The sequence below is a fragment of the Ambystoma mexicanum genome, chromosome 3p (genome assembly GCF_040938575.1).
Source record: "Ambystoma mexicanum isolate Mex_15411 chromosome 3p, UKY_AmexF1_1, whole genome shotgun sequence".
Lineage (NCBI taxonomy): Eukaryota > Metazoa > Chordata > Amphibia > Caudata > Ambystomatidae > Ambystoma > Ambystoma mexicanum.
The window spans coordinates 794,798,751-794,815,918 of NC_090925.1; the positions used below are offsets into that span (position 1 = coordinate 794,798,751).

Consider the following 17,168-nt stretch of genomic DNA (forward strand, 5'->3'; position numbering starts at 1 on the left):
GGATAGGAGCATTTGAAATGGCTTGTGGTATCCATGATGCTGACCATAGAGAATGGGCTAAGTGTTTGTTAAGTAGAGTACCTCAGACTGGTTATGACGGTTATGACTGTATTCTGAAACTGAGTGTGGAAGAAAGAAGCCGGTATGAGTGTATGAAAGCTGCTTTGGTTGTCAAGTTTGGCTAGACACCTGGACAGTATTTTAAGAGGTTTACGGATTATAGCAAGGCAGCCCCCTCGGCCAAGGACCAGAGGCTAAGGACAGCTCCAGTGGTGTCTGCAGGTGTTTGCCGTGATAGCACCTAGCCTGCCGCCGTCGACCTGCTGCAACTGATCAGGTAATGTTCTGGGTGTGTTGTATTGTGCTGTGCTCGATTACCTAGCCTTTGTTTCATCTTTTGGGAAATTCAAATCTGGGTGTGTTGTATTGTGCCATGCTCGATTAGCTAGCTTTTTTCCCCCTATGGGGAAAGTCGAATCTGTGTGTGTTGTATTGTGCTGTGCTCAAATACTTAGCCCACAACTTGGCACGCACAACTTGGCCACGTGCGCTCCCTTGCTTCTCTAGCCTCATGCGCTCCCTCGCATCGTAGGTCCCTGCATCCTGTTCCGCCCCCTCCTCCGTTTCCCTTCCTTCCTCTCGCATCTCCGCCCTTCCCTCTTCGATCTATTGTGCACTATTCTGACACTGTCTCGGGCTCCACTGTTCTTCTGACATTACTTGCATTGCCTGCATTCTTCTTTCCCCCCTGTGCCTCCCTCCTGTCTGCCCCCGCGTGTGACTCCCCCCCCCTCCCCTGCCTGGGCTCCGCTCTCCCTACCCCCCTCTTTACTCCCTGCAGCCCCTATAGTGCTCTCTGTCTCACCTATCTTTTCTAAATGCTTTTCTATTGACTATCTGTTAGGGAGAATTCTCTGTAAAGGCTAATTTCCCAAACCTAGTGAGTCCCCCAGCAGCTTTGCTGGATTTTTGGGGTTTAATTTTTTCTCCTGCTAAGAGTGAGACTCTTTTTCTCCCACTCTTAGGCATGATTTGAGAATGTCCTTTGACTTTGTAATGTGTTTTATGGGCTATGGGGTCTTTTACTCCATAGGGCTTCATGTGTTTTTGGTAAGTGGGTTACACAGCACCCTCAGTGCAGTAACACAGGGTTGTCATAGTGACCCCCAAACATAGACTCCATACCCTGGGACCGACTACTGGCTCCCAGGGCATGTAAAGTCACCACTGACTTTACTAGTCTTAAATTGTGAACAGAACCAGTACAAACCATCATATTGTAGAAGTACTGGTAGGGGTAATTCGATTGCCCCTGGGTCTGTTTTTCAAGGGGTTGTCGAGTTTCTGGTTGGTGGCAGTGGTTACCACGCAAAATATTCCACTGGAATTTTCCTATGGGATTTTCCCATTCATTTTAAACGCACCATTTTTTTGGTGCAATGTTAAAGATACTGCAGGGTTATTTATTTAATATTTATTCCCCGGTTGGGTCTTTTTTGCCAGGACTCGGTTTTAAAATGGCGTTTGTGTTCACCTCTGTAACTCCAACCCAAGTCGAGCCCTTTGTTCCACTTTTGGCGGGCTTCTGCACAGAAGCCTCCAAAAGTGGTGCCACTCTGTCTGGGCCTACAGGATGTGTGGGAGGGGGGAATAGGCACCCTGGACTGAGTTGCCTTGGCAACTCAAGTCGCACTCTTGTGTGATTGGCCCAGTGGTGAGCCGCCCGGCTCACCACTTTGCATGTTTGATTGACAGCTAGGCTGGTGAATGGGGGTTTTGCTGCATAAAAGCAGGGCTTTGGGGACTGAAACTTCAGAAGTTGCCACAGGACCTAAAGCTGTACGAAACCCACCACTTTCCCGATGACAGAGAAGATCTTCTTCCAGGAGAGTCTTCCCTTTGAGCTGGTGGGACCAACCAGTTCACCTTTTTCGCCTTCCTGGATCGTCTCGTCGTGGAATCGCCCGTGCCAAGCACCCCGGTGGCCGGATAGCCACGCTTCACCACTACCGCGAATAAAAGGGTAGTACCTTTTAACCGAGAAACTCCACGGCTGGTTTCTTCTCTGGCAGTGCAATGACCTCCAGCTTTCCTCCACGTCGAGATCTTCTCTTCCCCTGGATGAAGCACCGACTTGCACCCGCTGCCACGAACAACTGCCCCCACTGGAGCTTTCTCACCATTTCAGGTACTGTGTCCAACCTGGTCTCCCTTGCAACAGACCGTTCAAGGTGTCCCGTAAATCCTTGACTCTCTATCCTGGGGTGACCTCGGACCCGGTAACATTACCTTTATATCTTGATCCAACCTCTTTTTGACTTTCCTGCAAAGACTTTTAGCGCATTTCCACTGTGTGATCTTGGGCACATTCTGCCTTGCTCTCGCCAAGAGTGGGCCTGGCCTATGAACTTTTTACTCTACAGTAGACCCTGCCTTTCTTGACTTGCTGTGGTTCTTTAAAAATGTTGGTATTGTGTGTTTTCCTATTTCTGCCTTTTCTCTCCCTTGTTAAATAATTATTGGAGTGCCATCGATGGTTACGCGCTCACCTCTGTTTTGCTAAATAAGTGGCGTACTAACCTAGACTTGTCAAATAATTAATTAGGGAGGTGTATATATTTCTAGTGACTGTGTTTGAACTTGCTTGACATATTAGTGCCAGTGTATTTTTACAAGTGTGTTTTTAAAAAAATAATTATATACTTTTATACCAAAGCTCTGGTCAGTGTTTGCTTGTGCTATTGTATTTTTAGCCCTATTGTGTATACTCTATATACTGCCTAACTCTACTTGAGAGAAGTCTGACTGCTCAGCCACAGCTACCAGGTAAATCTGGGTGGTACAGACTGCTACCAATTGGGTTTACTGCTAACACCTGTAGTCTTAAACTTTTTGCAGTGGTCCCTAAGCGAACTGCACAGGTTTCTGCCTAACACTATCCTATCCCTCTCACTAAGTCTGGCAGGAAGAAGCCCAAAAGGGACATCCTGATCTCCAACCCAGGCCTCCCTATCGCTGATACCTATAGCAGTGCTTTCTCCAGACAGACCCTTACTGACATACTCTTTCTCATTCCCTCTCCAGGCCTATGGATCCCCCATATGGTCTCTGTTCTCTCTCCTTTTTCCTAATCTCACATTAATCCTGTCCCCCTTCCACTCCTCTAAGACCATCATTAGTGTCTACTTAAATGGCACTGTCTTGGTCCAGGGCCCTCAGGCCAATCTCCTCCTCTTTGATAGACGTTTCCCGTGCCTTTCCAACTTCCTTTCCTCTCCTGCTATCCCTTCTTACCTCTCTCTGGCTCTTCTGCCGCCTCCTTCCTCTGCCACCTCTTCGGTACCCCCTGATGCTTCTCTGGCCACCCTGTTGCCTCCCCCCTCTCGACTCTTTCACAACCTCTGTGACTCTGTCTCATTCACTATTCTCCCATCTGGCCCGACTCACTCTGCAGGGCATAGTCTGGATGTTCTGATCTCCTCAGACCTCTCCCTTTCTGTCCCTCTCTCCACTCCTCTCTCCTGGAGTGATCACTTTCTGCTTTCCTCCCATCTCACCCTCCTTACCCCTCAGGCCAACCCCCTTCCATCACTGCCACCCACCTTCTCGGTCATTTGACCCATGAAGCGCGTGTCAGTTGAGGCTTTCGCTGCCACCTTTGCTCCCTCCCTCCCCCTTTCGCTGACTCTCGCCCTGACACAGCCCTCTCCTCGGTCCACTCTGCTATATCTGATACTCTTGATATCCTTGCCCCAGTCATGAGAATTCGCCTGAAGCCCAAAGCCAAGTGCAACTCCTGGTACGACTCAGACCTTGTCACCCTAAAACGCAAGTGCAGGGTGGCCGAGAGGAAATGGCGTGCTTCATGTGCATCCTCTGACAAACTGGCCTGCCGCCTGTTCCAAAGGCAATACCAGCTCTCTGTCCTCACCAAGAAGAGCGCTCCTATTCAAGCCTGCATCTCTGCGGCATCAACAATTCTCACTGGATTCTCACTTCATTTCTAAAACTCAGGGCATCCTGTCCTCACTCTCCTCCTCTCCCCTCCCTCCCTCTACTCACTGCGCTTCCTCTGGCCCTTCTGAACCCACCTCTCCTCCTTACTTCTCTGCCTTTCCCCTGTTCTCCGCAGATGAGGTTTCTAGACAAGTCTGATCTATGAAAGTCACGTCAAACCAGGTTTACCCCTATTCCTCCAAAACCATCAAGGACCATATTTACTCCATGGCTCCTGCTCTGGCTGACTTCTGCAACCACTCCTTCGCCACAGGAGTTTTCCCATCCCCCCTGAAGCACTCCCTTGTGCACCCTCTTCTTAAAAAACCCTCTGCTGACCCTTCCTGCCCGGCTAACTATTGCCCAATCTCCATCACTCCCTTACTGAGTAAGCTCCTGGAGAAACTTGCCATCTCCCAGCCTAATCTCCACACTGTATCTGTTGGTTGTCTTCATGACCATCAATCTGGCTTCAGAGCTGCCAGAAGCACATAATCTGCTCTCCTGAACATCCGTGAAGACTTGTTCTCCAACCTTGACTCTAACATCCCTTGTGTCCTCAACCTGCTTGATCTCTCTTCTGCCTTCGACACAGTCAACCATGCCATCCTGCTCAACCGTCTCAGTAATAAGCTGGGTATCACTGGTCAGGCCCTGGCGTGGCTGACTTCTTTCCTCTCTGACCGACCCTCCCAGGTACAACTTGGTTCCTTCCTCTCTGCTATCTTTTTCTCTACTTGTGGTGTTGTTCCCCAGGGGTCTAACCTCTCTCCCTGGCTGTTCAACCAATACCTGGCACTCCTTGCCCACCGCATTGCAGCTCTCTGCCCTAACTTTCAGTGCTAGGCGGATGACACCCAGCTCATTTTCAGGCTACCTTCGGCCACCTCTTCTCCTTCTCTCATTTCTGACTGTCTATCTGCTATCCTGAGTGGTGTGCCGCCAATGACCTCTGTCTTAATGCCAGTAAGACTGAGCTTCTCCTCATCGGCACACCCACTCCCTCCTTTCCTGTAGCTCTCTGGCCGGCCTCTCTTGGCCCACCTCCTGCTCCCACCTGCAAGGCTAAAAACCTCAGGGTCATCTTCTACTCCACACCCTCCTTCTCTCCTCACATCTCTGACGTCTCTAAGAAGTCACACTACCAGCTGCACCTCCTCAGAGGTATTCTTCATTTCCTCTCCTTCCCCCAGAAGCTCACTGTCTCCAGAGCTCTGGTTCTCTCTATTTGGATTACTGCAACAGCCTCTTTCTAAATCTGCCTGCCTCTACTCTCCGCCCTCTGCAACTCATCCAGAACAGGACTGCGAGACTTGTCCTTGGCCTCAAGCCCAGGGATCGTAACAGACCCGCACTGGATTACCTTGACACCCTCTAATCTCGGGCCCATGTCCCTCCCTGCCAGTCTCTCACACCTGCACTGCTTGCCGGCAACCCCCGCACTTGGGGTCTGTTTCTGTATCCCTACAGTCCCCCTACCAGCACTTGTCACCTGCTGTCCGCACTTCCTCGCACTTGCCACTTGCTGACGGTTAACTTTACTTAGTGTTATTTATCTATTCCCATGTATTGCACTGTCCTTTCCCACCTTCTCATGCACTTGCGCGATCTGAATGACACCTGGCCTAGTAGGATCGTTGTCTGTCCTTCCTTCTGTTCCCCCTCCCTTGCCTCGTCGCGCCCTGGAACACTTGTGTATAGACACGTTATAAGTTCCTTATCATATCATATCATATCCTCTGGCACTCTCTTCTCCCACTCTGACTACCCTGCCTTCTCTTCCTTCCTCCTCTGCCCATCCTTGGGCACCTTCAACACTTCCATAGGGTGTATCTCTGGCCTGTACACCTCCCCGGAAGTCCTTCAAATGTGGCAACCTGCTTCACACCGCTACTTTCAACTCGCGTTCAGCTGTCAAACACTCCTCTGACATCTGCCATCTCCTGTAAGAGCTTGATTTGGATGTACTCCGTCTTACCGAGATTTGGTTCACGGCCAGCTCGGTCACGAGTTTCAACACTCTCCTTCCTGATGGCTACAAGATCCTATCCAAACCCAGAACTAACTGTCCCGGTGGGGGTGTAGCCTTGATATTCCCGTTGTGGATGCCTGCTTCTATCATTCCAATGCAGCATTACTCCTCCTTTGAATGCTTGGTCTGCAAGCTCTCTATCTGTCCTGGCCTCACTCTCACTGTGGCCAATATCTACAGGCTGCCTGGACAGACTGCCCTCTTCCTCTCTGAGTGGGCTAACCCCTCCTCCTCGCTCCTTGCCTCTACCTCTCAACTTCTCATCCTCAGAATCTTTAACATCCACGTAGATGCTACCAGCCCTTCTTCTGGACTCTTTCGCAACCTCTGCAATTCTCTCTCTCTCCCTCTGTTCTTCCCACTAGCCCGACTCACTCTGCAGGGCACACCCTGGATGTTCTGATCTCCTCAGATCTCCCCTTCTCTAACCCTCTCACCACTCCTCTCCCTTGGAGTGATCACTTTCTCCTTTTTTCCCACCTCTCTCTCTCTCTTCCCGGCAAGTCAAGCCGACTCCAGCACTGCCACCTACCTTCTCGGGCATCCGCCCCATGAAGCGTGTGTCAGTTGAAGCTTTTGCCGCTACTTTCTCTCCTCCTCCTGCACCTTTGGCTGACTCACAACCTGACATAGCCCACACTAACCTTCATCTCTCTATCTCTAACACTCTGGATGTCTTTGCCCCTGTCATGAGGATCTGCTTGAAGCCCAATTCCAAGTGCCACTCTTGCTACGATTCCAACCTCGCCACCCTTAAACGCAAGTGTAGGTTGGCGGAGAGGAAGTGGAGGGCATGGGCACACCCCCTGACAAACTGGCCTGCCACCTGCTCCAAAGGCAGTACAGACTCCCTGTCCTCTCTAAGAAGAGAGCCTATATCCAAGCCTGTATCTCTGCTGCATCTAACAACTCGGCCGAACTTTTCAAAATCTACAAGGAGCTGCCCAATTCTGCCACAGTCTCTACCTCTCCTGTTCCCTCCCAGGCCCTCTGCACGGCCTTGGCCTCTCATTTCACTACTAAAACTCAGGACATCCTGTCCACCCTCTCTTCCTCTACCTCCTTTTCCACCTCCTCTACCACTCCTGGCCCGTCTGAGGCTGTCTCTCCTCCTCCTTTCTCCTCCTTTCCCCTGTTCAACCCTGACGATGTTTCTAGACAAGTCTGATCTATGAATGTCTCGCCAAAGCAGGTTCTCCCAAGCTCATCCAGAACAATAAAGGACCACATCGACACCCTTGCTCCAGCCTTTGCCGATTTCTGCAATCACTCTTTTGCCACTGAAACCTTCCCCTCCCCTTTAAGCACTCTCTTGTGCACCCCCTTGTAAAGAAGCCCTCGGCCGATCCTTCCTCTCTGGCTAACAATCGCCCGATCTCCATAACTCCTTTCCTGGGCAAACTCTTGGAAAAGCTGGCCATCTCCCAGCTTAATCTACATACTGAATCTGTTGGTAGCCTCTATGACCACCTGACTGGCTTCAGAGCTGCCAGAAGCATGAAAACTGCTCTCCTGAACACCCGTGAAGACTTGCTCTCCAATCGTGACTCTAATCCCCCTTCTGTCCTCATCCTCCTCAATCTATCCTCTTCTTTTGACACAGTCAACCACGCCATCCTGCTCAATCGTCTCTGTGACAACCTTTGTATTACTGATCAGGCCCTGGCCTGGTTCACCTCCTTTCTCACAGACCAACCCCATACCTCCCAACCTTTTTTTGTCACAAAGGCGGGTGAAAACACCCGTTTTTCTTTTTGGGCGGGTGAGAGCCCCATAGAAGTGAATGGGCGAATGAGGGACTTGGCGGGTGATTCATCTGCTTTCAAGGCGGGTGACACCCGCCAAAAGCGGGTGAGTTGAGAGCTATGCAACCCTCTCAAGTCCAACTGGTGTCTTTCCTCTCTTCTATCTCTTTCTCTACTTGTGGTGTTCCCCAGGGGTCTAACATCTCTCCCTGGCTCTTCAACCACTACCTGTGGCACCTCTTGCCCACTGCAATGCTACTTTCTGCTCCAATTTTCAATATTATGCAGCTGACACTCAGCTCTCTTTCAGGCTCCCTTCAGCCACCTCTGCTTCTTCTCTCATACCAGACTGTCTGGCCGCAAGTCAGGAATGGTGTGCCACCAATGATCTCTGCCTTAAAGCCCGTAAGGCTGAGATCCTCCTCATTGGACACCCGCTACCTCCTTTCCTCTCTCTCTTGCCTCCCACTCTGGGCCTTCTTCTTGCTCCTTCCTGTGAGGCTAAGAACCTTGGTGTCATCTTCAACTCTATCCTCTCCTTCTCTCCTCACATCTCTGACATCTCTAAGAAGTCAAACTATCAGCTGCACCCCCTCAGAGGTATTCTTCCTTTTCTCAATTACCCCCAGAAGCTCACTGTCTACAGAGCGCTTGTCCTCTCTAGGCTGGACTATTGCAACAGCCTCTTTGTAAATCTTCCTGCCTCTGCTCTACAACCTTTACAATGTATCCAAAACAGGGCGGTGAGACTTGGCCTTGGCCTCAAGCCCAGGGATCGTATCTCTCCAGCTCTGAAATCTCTTCATCTGCATCATCCACAAGGCTTTCTGGGGCCTGGGTCCACTCTACCTCCAACTTTCTCTTCCAAAACATTTTCTTTCTCGAGTTCTCCGCTCATCCACCTCCAACTCTCTGAGGGTCAGACGCTTCTCCAAGCAGAGAGTTGGGGGCAGATCTATCTCCTCGGCTGGGGCCTTCCTCTTGAACAGCCTCCCTGCTTCTCTCAAACTGGAGCAGAATGACCTCTGGTTCTGGAAGCAACTCAAGACCTTCCTTTTCGCTTCCGCTTTCTCTTTTCCTCTCCCCTGCTGATGCACCTGACTGTTCTGCGCACTGGTCACCTGGTCACCCTCTGAATTCGGGCCTAGGCTCCTGCATCTCCTGTTGCCCTTGCACTGCGTACAGGCTCCACAGCACTTAAGAGTCTGTATCTGCAACCCTACAGTGCCTTCTCTCTGCACTTATGAGCCACCCACTGGCTGCACTTGTGAGTTAACTGCACTTCCACCTTCAACTCACCCCCTGGCACTTCTCCCATTCCTTCTTCCCTGCACTTGCTCAATCTGAATTACACAATGCCTAGTAAGATCGTTATTTTGTCCTCCCTTTGTTTCCCCCTCCTTGTCTTGTCACACCTAGAAACACTTGTGTTGAGCCGCGTTATAAATGCCATATCATATCATAGAAAGAGAGAGAATATGTCTTGCGTTGATTGGGAGAGTGCTGCACATATGAATATGATCGGATGGTTTGATGGCTACAAAGTCAAGCCTTTTGTTGAATTGTCTCACCATTTACATTTTTCTGAGGCTTGTTCACCAGAGCTGTGTCAGTATTTTGCTGACCAGAATATCTTGGACCCCTTTAAATTGGCCAAGTTGCTAATAAATGGGTCTCCCACAGGGTGTCCCCTAAGGATCCCAGTGGGAAGGACAATGACAAAGAGAAAGGGTCCCCTGAGATGGCTGAGGAGTGCAAGAAGCAGCCACATCCGAATAAAACGAAACATTCTCCCTCTAAATTCCAATAATCTTGTGGGGATAAGTCTCATGGGGGTGGGAATAAGAGTATTGGTGCTCCTGCTGCAAAGCAGACTCCCAGTGGATCCAGTGTAGTCCCTTGCATTCCCAGCACCTGTTGGGACTGTGGGGCCTTGGACCACAGAAAGGATGTCTTTACTAACCTAAAAAATATGTGGAACTCTTTCACACCTCATATATGGTTGCTGCCCGATTTATTATCCCTATAGCGTTATTTTGTTACCCAACTTTCTAAATAATTTGGGATGTTTTTTCTTTACTATCATTAATATATTCTACTCTTATTTTTTTGTATTCTTGCCTATGGTGTTTGCATGTGGCAACCCTCATTTTTATTTGAACCCTGGTTTGCTTTGGGAACTTTTCTCAGCATCCCATCTCAGCATCCCAGTACCATTAAGAATTAAAGGAGATTTTTCCCCACAAAAGAGCTGGAAAAATCACAAGAACTCAAACCTTAAATTCCTCACAGCTATTGTCATACCACATGATGACCAATGAATACATTGAATTAATGCATTCCTATAAAGATAACATTTGCCTCCAAAAGACATCTTTTCGCCGATAGACTCAACATAGATGACATGGTCAAACGATGCAACAGAATCAAGTAAAGCAAACCATGGTACAAATATTTTATTGAAAACCAATGTGATTCTAATGGGTATTGTATCAAAGAAAGAAGGGGTGATTCAACACTCATCCTGTGCTTTCCAAATGATAGGTGCGCTGGGCACAGAAGAAAATCCAACAAGTGAGAAAGGCAGAAATAAAACAGCCATTGATATGGTCCAGTCGCACATCGACGGAGGCTGCTGATGATAGGGAGTGTCTGTGGCTTGCATGAGTATGTTCACTATAGCAGCAGCATCAACTCTGGGCAAACCCCTCTGGGATTTTGAGAACCAGCCATGTGGGAGGGTTCTGAGAGACCAACCTAGTTGACGCACAAAAGCTTTTTGACTTACTTAAACCAAACTCTCGCTGGGTAGATCCTGGGTAACTAGGCTGAGCAGTAAGTCAGACTTATGGGGGTCAGGGGTCTGGTGTGTAAGTACAGTTAACAAGTCTTAGAGATAGTCAGGGTAATGCAGGGGAATACAAATAATTTATCCATGAGTCTAAATGCATACAAAGATAAAACGTAAGAATACTTAGGCAATAAGCCACGAACAAGGGGGGCATTACCTGAAGTGGTAATGCCCCCCTGCAAGGGGTTTATTGCTATTAGTACCCCGGCCCGTAAAACCGGAGTACTAAAAACAATAATTTCCAGTTGCAAAATGCTCCTGCGATTCGCAACTGAAAAAGAAAAAAGAAAAGAAATGGCCGCCAAGGAAAGGGGAACGAAGTCCGTTCTCCCTTTCCATGTTGGTCATTGAAAAAAGTTAAGAAAAAGTAAACAAATAAAATTGCCACCATGGAAAGGGAGAAGGGAAGTCCCTTCTCCCTTTCCATGGCAGCCATTAAAATAATAGGAAAAAAAAATTGCTGCCATGGAAAGCAAAGAAGGGACTACGTAGTCCATTCTTCCTTTCCATGGCGGTGTATTGCAGATTGGGAGCAGACACGATGGGGACAGAGGTGTTTCCAGCGAGTCCGCTCCCAAAAAGGATACAAAAGGTGATGGTAAGTGGGGGGGGAAATGTATGGATTAGGAGTGAGGGGGGAGGGAGAGGGGAAGGGGAGCACTTACCTTGTTCCCCGGCCGGGAAGATTGTGGCCTCCAGCCCTGAAAGGGCTCGGAGTGGCAGGGTTACTGTGTGATAATGCCTCCTTATTGGCTCGGAAGCTGCCACCCTCCCCCGCCGGGTACTAATATGCATTACAAAACACACACGCCAGTAAGTAATCACACATTGGGATTACACAACACCTTACACTACAAACAGCAAAAAGCAATTAAAACAATAGCAATGCTTTAAACTGCACCAAGTACGAGAAGTGGCTAAGTAGATATATGAGACACTGCCTTATAATTGAATGGCAGGCACCTAACCTGAACAGTCTTTCCATTACAGGTAAGGAAGTTTCCAATGCCTCAAAGAGTTCAAGTCACAGGTAGGTACTTGGAAGTGGAGGTAGGATGTCTCAAATTGTTGGTTACCTCCAACAGGTAAGTACAATATTGGGGCTCACTACGAGTTTGGTAGTATCTTGGCAGTAATACCACAGAGATACCACCAAACGGTATTACTGTTACCGCCAGTTGCTCTGATGGTATTATCGCTGGAGGTATTACCTCCAGCAGTAATACCACCATATTACAAGTGGCCGTTTGGTGGTTTCAATCCCCATTTTAGGGCAGGATACTTGACATTACCACCTCTGGCAGAATTACCGGGTGGTAATACTGCCGATTTTTGTAGGCAAAGTGGATGAGTTACATTCTACCTCCAAAAATTGGAGGCAATACCGAACAGAATTACCTCCACTTTTTTCCCGCACCGGCAAACTCATAATGAGGCCGACTGTCTTCTAGAAGCAAACTTTTCAAGGAAAAGGTTTTAGGCTCAATTTAGTGATACCCTTCCAATTCCACACTCGGGAGTTACTCTGGGGGCAATCCTAGGATAGAACTCTACCACCCATAGCCAGGAAAGTTAGTGCTAGGGAGTGCAATTTAGGCCCAGGCAATCAGTATGGGGGCAGGTTGGCAGCAAAACATGGTATTAACACTTGCACCCCAAACTCGAATTTAATTTTCAAAGTAACAACCTTTGGGGCAGTTAGAATAACTGGGGCTACTTACCTTTGGCATTGGTCCCAGGGGCGGATGTCCAGGGATTGCAGATGCAGTGGCTGAAGTTGGTATCAGGTTCCGATCTCCCGTTCTGGGATCGTTCCAGCAGACTGGCAACAAGATGGGCCAGGCGGCCAGCGACAGCAGACGTGAAGAATTCCATGATGAGGCCACCAGCACATAAAAGGTGACGTGTAGGGATGAAGAAACCCTGGTCAGTGGTCAGCAGGCTCAGCTCAAGGTGTCAAGCGCAAACAGGCTCCAGGCAGGCCTTCTTGGATGCTGAGCAGCAGATGAAGGTCTCAATGTTCCGGTGCCACCGGCTAAACAACTGCAAAGTCCCAAGCCCCAATGCAAGACCGTGTCTGTCAATGCAGAGAGGCCTGGTTGGAGAACGGGCAGTCCCCAGGAGGGTGCAAGAACTCTTGCGAATTCCACTGACAGCAGGACCCTGGTGCAGGATTGGTTGATCCCACCAGCCCCAGGAGAGGAAGGCCCAGACTAAGGTATTACCGTTTGCAGGGGAGACAGCAGAGGTTCCCTGGTACAAGGCTTTGGCAGCAATGGTTTGCTTCTGTTGCAGTCCACCGGGTATTCAGTGAAGATTTCAATGTATTTTGATCCTTGGCTGCCTCCAGAGGGCGACTGCTAAAAGGGCTCTAGATCCTCTTCTCACCTCCAAAATCCAGGCTGGGGGTTATCCCAGCCCTCCCTTCAGAAGTATCTGCAAAACAGGTGAGGGATATCCAATCATGGGCAGCCCATAGCAGCAAGAGACGTGCCCTTGCAGAAGTGTATATTGGGACAAAACAGTCCCAATCCATTTCAACTAGTTAAGACACACAGAGCACTTGCTGCAAGTCATGAGCATGACCCCACAACAGTGAATAAAGCAAAACAAAAGGAGGTGATGGTTGGAAGGTTTAGAATTAATCTTTTCCTCTGGCATTACTATGGGCAACCCTCCAAACCATCGTTCTTCGCCTGCCAAGCCATTACAAAAGGTGAAAGACCATATGCAAATCAGGCTTGGTGCTACCCCAAAAGGGGAAGTCCACCCCAAACTCCTTGGTCACATCCCTTCTGCACGAGACTACAATCATCCCCAAACATATTTTAGCCTTGTTGGGCCTCATCACTGAGGAGTAGCTTGGGGCCCGGCAGACTCGGGACCCACGTCTGGGCATACCCGTCCCACTTGGGGTGACAAAGCAAAACAAAAGAGTTGATGGCTGGAAGGTTTCAAATTAATCTAACCTCTGGCATTGCTATGGTCAACCCTTCAGACCATCGTTCTTCGCCTGCCAAGCCATTACAAAAGAGGAAAGACCACATGCAAATCAGGTTTGGTGCCACCCCAAAAGGAGCAGTCCAACCCAAACTGCTTGGCCACTTCCCTTCTGCACAAGACTACAAGCGTACCCATACATGATGTATCCTTGTTGGGCCTCATCAGTGAGGAGTAGCTTAGGTGTTTAAGTCCAGCAGGCACGGGAGCCACGTCTGGGCATACCCGTCCTACTTGGGGTGACAAAGCAAAACAAAAGCGATGATGGCTGGAAGGTTTCGAATTAATCTTAACCTCTGGCATTGCTTAATAGTGTAAGCCATTATTTGGAGTTTTTCCAGCCTGAAAGAGCAGGAATGTGGCTCAAAAGCAAGATGGCCAAAGGAAAGGTCTCTATCCACGAAGGAGGTATTGTGGTGAAAAAAGATGGTGCATTTTAGTGCATCAGAAAAAGTTGTACAACACAATTCACCGAATATTGCTACACACAAGGGAAAATGAGATACAAAGTACCGCTGTAACGATGTACTTAAGGTAGAGTGTTAAATTCTTTTTTAAAACACCAAAACATACATGGGAGAAACAGTCTCCTTGCATCGATAGCCTGAGGGGCTGACCAGTTCCTGAGGCAGCAAGTGAAGCCCTCAGTGTCATGCGCAGAAGGGAGATATGAAGAGTGCTGTAGCTTCCAGCGGGGGCCTGCACTCATCACACGAGTGTTCAGGAATAGTAAGGTGCAAGCCAGCACGCCAGAAATCACCTAGTGCACTTCTTCAGCAGCCAAACGGTGGGCCATAAGCGGCCCAGGAACGGTGCTCTCACCATTTTAGCCCCAAGTGTACTAACGTCTGTAATAGCATCCGTGGTGGTCCAGGTTAAGGAGGAGGCACAGCCGAGAGGAGGTGCCGTCACAGTCCTTCATGGAAGATATCCCTGACCGATGTCTTCCCGGCTCTGTCCTCATCTACAGAGCTTCTCTCTAAGACCATAACAAAGCGATGACGAGGACTGCCCTAAGCTGCCTTCGCAGTAGATGTCAGCCGTGGTAAACTCCTGCAACGCCTGAGGTCTTCTTCAGTAACTATTGGTGGTTTTCTAAGTCACTGCAAAGTTACCTAGGATCAAAACCAGTGGTAGGAAAATACACTCTGAAAGATTGCATCAATCTGTGGTCATTTTAATGCCGGTGGAGGGATGCCAAATTGCAGCGTACAAGTGAAGATATGGTCCCACCAGTAATTTATTATCTCTGCCATTTTCATGGATTTACAGCACAGAGCCTCTCCCAGCATTCATCTGCGCCCGCACCCAATGGTCATTCTTACAACAACACTGTTATGGATTACATACAGCATGGATTCTGCCTGTTGTTGTGCATGCAAAAACCAGGCGGAATCCTCAGGGATTCGTGTTAATGCCAAGGCTGTGCATGTGTGAGGCATTAACATTTGCTTTTGCCAAGGGATGCAAACAGGCACAAACACACAGGCCCCACCCGGGCTTCTGTGCCTATCGCTGCCAGAATGACATCCCTTCACAAGAACAATCAAGCATAGAGCGTCCCATAGAGTCACATGAGTAAGTGGTCACAGTCCTATCAGTGCTAGCTCAACCAATACAAGATGAGCCTCATTGTGATTTAAGTCGATATCTTTCTGAATCCTCCCATGCATGCCCATCCCCGATGCCCACACATTTCATCCCATGCATGCCCATCCCCGACGTCCACACATTTCATCCCATGCCTGCCCATCCCCAACGCCCACACATTTCAATCTGAGAAAAACAAGATGTAATTTCCAAAAATCCAAATTACAACTGAGAGTTGCAAACTTAAAAAAAAGAAATAAAGTTCTATAGCTGCTAGGATTAATGCTAGACAGTTTTCAGGTAGTATTGGTGGCTGGTGGTTGTTCTGCATAACCTTGGAGTGTGTTGGGGTCTCGAGAGATACATGCATCTTGATTGCTGCTTTCTTGGCATTTTATTTGCTTGATAAATACCCTAATAATCATTTACTAATGGCTGTTTCACACACTATAATCTCCACAACACGGCCATCACTCACCCAATTCTGAATCTTCTAGAAGAGGAATCAAGCCTGGGAATGAACTTTGCAGGCTTTTTAAAATCTCCAGAAAAACCTGGCAAGTTTCTTCACCTCTCTGGAGAATGGTATTCAGGACTGCTCGCACTCTTTTCTCTGGAGCCGATATTTCACTCAGTTTAAAATATTCCTCCTGCGTGATCAGAAGCCGAGAGTCCAGCTCATCTAGGACAACATCAGAGTCACTTTGCAAGATTTCTGTGAGCTTTCGGCGTAACCTTCTAATAACCTCTGAGGGCTTTTGGGCAGAGGCCATTTCATTCCTACATTAAAAAATAATATTGATAATATGATGAGAATACTTCAGGGTTCAAAAACGATTGAGGGTATGAATTTGTAGGCATGTAGAAACAAGTTACTCACATGTCAAGCCATATTTCTTTGTATACTCGCACAACAAAATGTTATGAATGATTCTTAAACTGCGACATTAATGAAGCACCATTCATATGCGTTTGAATCAAACCAAATCAAGGGAACAAAAAAATTGTCAACAACGACAAAAAAACATACACAGGAATATGCCGTTTTCGTTCACGTATATTGTACATGGTCAAACATGACTTCTTTCTGGTAAACCGAAACACGAGTTGGAGATCAACATAAAATCTGTTAAAATCAACGTTTTTCAAAATGGAAAACTCCCAAAAGATCTGTTTGCAAGAAATACAAACAGAAAATGCATGAACATTGCATAAAGGTCAGAGGTCTTTGAGGTATTTGTTTACCCATCCCTACCCCAACTCCCTTAATCCAAACACTAGTACACAAGTGAGCATGACTCATACTAATCGCATCAACGTATGTGAGGCAGGTGTGATATTTGCTTCAACTACGTATGTCAGTTCAATATCCAGTCACAAGGACACCAATGCATCCTTCCAAAAATATAAAATCTAGACCAGAACAATTGTTACACTCACTAAAATGTAAGGAGGCCTTTAATGTTCTACATGGGCAGGAATAACACAAAACATAATCATTGTTACAATTACACAGCCTGCTCCGAAATCAATACAAGTTGGGAAAACAAACAGTCTGAGGGTGTAGGACTGAGGGGAATTCTGGGAGTCTGTACATGTAAGAGAGGGATAGTACAAGAAGCTCCGGGTCAAACCCTACTTTAACTTTAGAAGAAAAGTAGCTGGTAATACTCAGGACCAACCACTAGATGGTGAAAAATGCCAAGCATGTGAATCTAAATAGATTCACAATCCCCAGAAACATTGTTACCAGTTCTCCAGGTAACATTTGAGGTTAGAATATGTTACTCCTTACTTGGAAAGTTAAAGTAAAAGGATTTTGCAGGGTGCAAAAAAGTTGCTTTCATTATTGAGTAGGATATTTTTAGGCAAGTAAACATCTATCTGAGATCTCCTTTGTTCCCAATAATGAAAAAAGTTTTTGTAAAAAAAGAATACGTTAGGCCTTCTTCAG

General features: G+C 47.9%; 1 protein-coding gene across 11 annotated transcripts in view; it reads right to left on the reverse strand.

The window, feature by feature from the left end:
- LOC138580892 (up-regulator of cell proliferation-like) overlaps positions 1-17,168 on the reverse strand; it is a 1,164,421-nt gene that overhangs the window by 1,038,174 nt on the left and 109,079 nt on the right. For all 11 annotated transcript variants that reach the window (XM_069651790.1, XM_069651791.1, XM_069651794.1 and 8 more), the window contains exon 2: positions 15,693-15,994. In XM_069651790.1, the coding sequence (XP_069507891.1) occupies positions 15,693-15,987 (295 nt within the window). In that variant the 5' untranslated portion in view covers positions 15,988-15,994. The remainder of the gene's footprint in view (positions 1-15,692; positions 15,995-17,168) is intronic.